Source organism: Elephantulus edwardii, unplaced genomic scaffold, assembly GCF_000299155.1.
Source record: "Elephantulus edwardii isolate Elephantulus edwardi_28Jun2011 unplaced genomic scaffold, EleEdw1.0 scaffold00145, whole genome shotgun sequence".
In the NCBI taxonomy this organism is placed as follows: Eukaryota; Metazoa; Chordata; class Mammalia; order Macroscelidea; family Macroscelididae; genus Elephantulus; species Elephantulus edwardii.
Window position 1 is genome coordinate 802,506 of NW_006399895.1, and position 6,023 is coordinate 808,528.

General features: G+C 43.7%; 1 protein-coding gene across 1 annotated transcript in view; it reads left to right on the forward strand.

Annotated features, from left to right (window-relative positions):
* The first annotated feature begins 495 nt into the window (after positions 1-495).
* The window catches only part of SNX29 (sorting nexin 29), a 587,794-nt gene continuing 582,266 nt past the window's right edge, over positions 496-6,023 (forward strand). Inside the window, exons 1-2 of the mRNA XM_006894494.1 lie at positions 496-555; positions 3,385-3,437. Coding sequence (XP_006894556.1) covers positions 508-555; positions 3,385-3,437 — 101 coding nt within the window. The 5' untranslated portion in view covers positions 496-507. The remainder of the gene's footprint in view (positions 556-3,384; positions 3,438-6,023) is intronic.

Below are 6,023 nucleotides of genomic sequence, written 5' to 3' on the forward strand. Positions count from 1 at the left end.
TATATTCTCTAATGAGTCTTTCTCTATATCTCTCCTCAGTTCTCTTTAACTGTCAACAGAATGGCCTTGATTTCCATAATTTTATCAATAATTTCTTCAAGGCAAGATAGGCTTTTACTATTGTTGTTAGGTGTCGTTTAGTCGAATATGACTCATAGTGACCCTATGAACAAACAATCTGAACCCTGTTCTATCCTGTATTCTGTCCTCACATCCTGACACAGAAGAGCCATTGCAGCAGTCACCATGTCAATCCACCTGGCTGAGGGTCTTCCTCCTCTTTGCCAACCCTCCACCCTTTCCATCATCATGTCCCTCTCCAAGGAATAGCCCCTCTTAGCAATGTCCAAAGTATGTGAGGCGAAGGCTCATCATTCTTGCCTCCAAAGAGCACTCTGGCTGCACCCTCTCCAAGACATATCTGTTAGTTTTCTTTAAAGTCGTGGTAGAAGACTAATGTCAAAACTAATTTAAACTTGTTGCCTTTTAGGATCACAGAACAATGACATGAAAAGACAGTTTTTGCTGGAGCGTCTGCTGGATGCAGTAAAACAGGTAAGAGGAAGACTGTTTGACTTTTGGTCAATAATCGTATCACTCGACTAACACAAATGTTGTTTCTAAATGTCTGGGAAGCACCCATTTTCACTTCCATCCTCAACTTTGTGCCTTGGAATAGCAAGACTAACAATTTTCTCAGCAAACTAGGTCATATAGAAGGTGACCAGAGGTAGGGATGAAGGAGGTTGATGTCCTGAGGTCATATAGAAGGTGACCAGAGGTAGGGATGAAGGAGGTTGATGTCCTGAGTTGCCAAGTCCCCACGAAGCCCTTTAGCGATGTTCCTTTGAGAAGGGTATGATTGTGGGTTTCAGGGTCTGTTTTCCAAGCCATCTCTGAGTGTCTTTTGAGGATGGTGAGTAACAGTTTGGAGTTAGAACTTCATAAGCACAAGAACAGAGGTGAGGAGGTATCTTGCCATTTCCAACATAGTCAGTTTCCAGCAGCTGCAATGTGAACCCTGTAGGTGGGATGTGCCATGATTGTTGATGTTTCTGTGATGCTAGCTTCTGGCTGGGCTTAGAAGCTAGCTCTGACGTGAGACCCACTCACTCTTCAGGCCTGCATGTGCGAAGTCCCAGGCCTGCAAAGGTACCTAGCACTGTTTGCTCTTGTTTCTCACACCTTCCCTTGGTGCCAGGCTCTCTGGCAATGGCCCAACATTGACTCTTCCTTCTCTGTGAGACAGCTACTGCTATTACTTCCATTTTACAGATGAACAGATTGAGACTCAGAGAAGCTCAAGAACTGGCTCAAGGCTTCATTGTCAGGAAGTGACCGAGCTCAAAAGAAAGATGAGGGTTCTAGTCGCTTACTGTTGGAAGAAGCCATTGATGTTTATATGCCTTGTGGCGTAGTGTGTGATGTGTTGGGTTGCTAACCGAAAGATGAGCAGTTTGATTCCACCAGCTGCTTCAAGGGAGGGAGATGGGCAGTTTCCTCCTACAAAGATTTACAGTCTTAGAAATCTAGAGGAGAATAATTATTAGTTTGAATCAACTCTTTGGCGATGGGTTTAATGATAATATGGAGAGAGAAATTCTTTAATAGAAATGACTTCAATTCTTTTAAGTGTTGAAAGGGCCTGGTAAGTCTTGAGGGGCTGCTGCGGAATAATAGGTCACATGGCAGCTTTAGCTCTTCATGGCTGTTTGTGGTGCTGGGACAACTTTCTGTGAAAGTCCCTATTCTCTCTGTGCCCAAAGTCACTATCACCATAGAGCTCTTGAGAGAACTGCATGCAGTTAAGTAGGTCAAGGCCTGGCCACAGCCCTTGGATGCTTCAGATGGTTAAAGTACTCTGTTGCTAACCAAAAGATTGGTTGGTTGAGTCCAGCCAGAGGCCCCTCAGAAGAAAGGTTTCAAAGTCTGCTCTTCCTTACCACCCACCGAAAGAAAGGTCATTGAAAGCCCTATAGAGCATAGCTGTGCTCTGGCTCACATGGGAACAGTTATCTGTCAAAATTGACTTCACAGTGGCAAGAGACTTTTTTTAAAATCATGGCCTGACCAGTGCCTGATCTTTTGTATATGTTGTTGCTGTTACATGCCATTCAGTTGGGACTGACCCATAGCTGACTCTCCAGCAGGTTTTCAGAGGCTATACCATCACCTAGGAGGAGATGGCCCATCTTTCTCCCATGGAGCATCTGGTGGATTTGAACTGCATACTTTTGGGTTAACAGTGCTGCTCCTTACCATTAGGCCACCAGAGCTCAGAACCCATATGGTGTTATTATTATGATTTGTGTTTGAGGCGGTGATGGTTATTAGCTGTAGTGTCAAATCTGATTCGTGATGATGCTGTGTGTACAGAATAGAACCCTGCTCTGGTGTTTCCAGGGCATGATCTTTTAGAAGCATATTGCCAGGCTTATCTTTGTCAAAGGTCCCTCCAAGTGGGTTTGAACCACCAATCTTTTGTCTAGTAGTCAGATGTTTAACCCTTTGCACCATCAGAGAATCCTCACAGAGCCTGCAATATTAATTCTTTCTCTCTCTGCTCCAGAAATGGAGTATATGACAGGTGGTAAGGAGACAGGTTGAACCACTCAAAAAAATTGAGTCTTGGTCCAGAGTTCACATGATTATTATTTTAGGAGGGAGAAGTATATATCTACCTTCCAAAATCAACTCAGTTGGGTTAAAATTTGCATAGATTAAGGCACTTCAACTTTAAACTGACAAGTTGATGAATTTTGACAAATAGATTTGTTGTGTGCGTGTTTTTTTTTTAAATAGATTGTTTTAAATTTCATATGTGGCTTTTGATAACAAATTTAGCAACATGGAAAGTCTACAACCCACGACAGAGAATCACGCCTTCTGAGGAGAGTGGCTTGCTCTCTTTATCACCCTCCCTGGGTGAATCGCCTCTCTGCACCACCAGGTGACTTGTTTAAAGTGATTGCACAGTCGTAATTCTAAAGGCAGTCATAACTTTGGGCTTCCTTAAAAGGAACCCTCATCCCAGGTTTGTGGAAGTTTTAATTATCGCCTGATGAGAGCTCAGTGTTACAGACATATCTCTGTTGACAGCTGGTAGCAGGTTCCTGGCCTGGCTGCAGAAGGGGGACGGCTTGTTTTCCTCTGAGCAGTTTCCCCAGGAGGCCTCTTTTCTAACAAGTGGGAGATAAGGGTTTCCTTTAAGTGGCAGCTGGAAGGCTGTGCTGCTCCTATCTGTAAGTCTTGTGCTGACACCCAGGGCACCCAGTGTATCTGGCCCCCTGTCCTCCTCCTGACCCTGAAGCCTCATGGAGGCTGCTTTGTGATATTTACATGTTCCATCAACAGCTGATCTCGATGACTTCTTTTTCTCTGCAGTGCCAGATCCGCTTTGGAGGGAGAAAGGAGATCGCCTCAGATTCTGACAGCAGGTAACAGCTTCCCCTGGAGAATGAAAGGTGGAAAGAGGTGGGCCAGAGGAGCACCGATCAGCCTTGGGTGATGTCAAGGCGTCTGAAGAGTGCCTTCCTGTCTCAAGTATTTCTATATCTATGCCTATACCTACGTATCTTTCTACATAAAGTTATTTTCACAATAGTTTTATAATCATGAAAACTAAGAAAACGAAATGCTACAACAATGGAGAAAGGATTAATCAGTTGGTTTTAGTATATTAATAGGATGGAATGTTATGGAGCCATTTGAAATGGTATTCATATAGAACTTATTTTAAGCAGAAAAATGCACAGTAATGACATGTTTAAAGGGCAGGATACAAAATTATATGCACACTGAGTGACTCTTAAACCATACCAAGTCAAATCCATTGATGTCAAGTCAATTCTGACTGATAGAGACTCTGTAGAACAGAGTTGGGTTTTCAAGTTTGTAATCTTTCCAGAAGCAGACTGTCACAGTCTTCTCCCTCTGAATGGCTAGTAGGTTTGAACTACTGACCAATCAGTGAGCCGTTGAGTGTTTAATCACTAAGCCACCAGGGCTTCTTTCAGTGACCTCAGCTATATTAAAAATAACAAGATAGATACAAACACTTGGTACTCTCTACTTTTAGGAGACTTTTGCCTGAATAAGCTTCATGTAATAGATTAGGATTCATGTAGGGAGCTCCGGTGGCCTAGCTGTTAAGAAGCTGTCCTGCAATCCCAAAGACACACAGTTCGAATCCACCAGCAACTCTGCAGGAGAAAGATGGGCCATTTTCCTCTTGTGCAATTAATTGCCTCTGAAAACCCGCTGGAGGGTCATCTATGGGTCTATTCTGACTTGAAGGCACACAACAATGACAGTAATAGTAGATTAATAGAAAGCCCTGGTGGCCTTGTGAGTAAAGAGATGCTTTGTCAACTCAAAGGCATGTGGTTCGAATTCGCCAGCTGCTGCGCAGAAGAAAGATGGGTATTCTCCTCCTCTGGATGGAGAGCCTCTTAAAACCTCCAAGGGGGTCAGCTGTGAGTTGGTTCCTAACTGCTGGCACATAACAACCACAACAGCAGATACACTGAACAAAAAAAAGAAACAAAACTTATAAGTAACACACCAGGAAGTGGCTAGAGCTTGTGTTGTACATAAGAATATTGAGAATCTTTATACTTTCTGGTATTTTCTACCATAAACCTATATTCTTTTTATTTAGAATAATAATAATAAAAAAAAGTCCTTGCCATGGATATTTATGACTCGAGGAAGACTACCATCATTATTGAATAAGTTTATATAATAATACTGATGGGGTTGAGTTTTGGCAAGAGGTACAGAGGTGTCCAGATCCATTCTGCAAAGGCTTTGTGACGCTGTCAGATCAGATTCATGCTTTGTGGGCCCTGGAATATTCCTGCTGGCTAAGGAGAGGAGGAGGTGGGGAGGGAGGAAACTTACTTGCTCAGCATTCATTCATGCTGGACACATACCAGCTCCCTGTCTGGCCCTCTCACCCCAGTCCTCCAGCAGTCAGACATTCCCTTCTGTCCCTTTATCCCCTTGTCTTTCTGTGCCCTGATTCTGTAACAGCCTTTAGCAAAGCAGACAGAACTAAATTTTAACATAGCCCTAGGGGTCATTTGAATTGTACATACATTTTAAATTGTGCTTCTCTCCTCGACAATCTCTCTCCCTTTTTGACTTAATTATCTCTATCACATTCATCAGCACCTAACAGATTATACATTATGCTTATTTATGTGGTCTGCTGTCTGGATTTTATCACTAGACTGTCACTGAGTGAAGGCAGGAGGGGTTTTTTTTCTCTCTTGTTCACTGATAGGCTCTCTGGGCTCAGAAGCATCCAGAAGGTGCCTGGGAAAGCCTTGCTGCCGGAGTGAATGTATGTGGCATTCTACTGTAGTCGAATAGTGGTTACATGTCCACATTATCACACATTTTAGGAGCGTGGAGGCAAAGAGCTGCATCCTCACTTGTCATTGCTCCGTGTTTTGCACAAGAGTTTCGTTCCAGTACCATTTCAGCCGCGGGGAGTAATGATGTGGCATTAAATCATCTGACTGACCAGTGGATTCACAGCTTCCTGAGGGCCTGCGCTGGGGCCTGATGTTGGTCAACATCAGGATTTGTCTTTTGTAATCCTAGATCCACCTCCATAGAGTCACCTGAGATGCTTAATTAGTACAGTTCCCATGTTACATCCTAGAGGCACTGAATCAGAATCTGTGTGTGGAGAGCTCTGGAATCTGAATCATCAACCACTCCCTGGTAATTCTACTGGGCATTGAAGCTTCCTGTCTGGTCACTCTTAGAGGTCCTGGGATAGTTGGGGGGGTTCATCCATCTCCAACCTGGGTTGGTGTGTCTGTGTGTGTACTGTAGAGTCAGAACCAACCCATAGCTGACTCTCCAGTGTGTTTTCAGAGACAGTTAATCACATGGAAGGGGATTGCCCATCCTTCTCCCATGGAGCAGCCTTGAACCCGGTGCCTTCAGGATTGCAGTACAGTTTCTTGCCACTATGTCATCAGAGCTCCCTAATCTATCTAAGATTTCCT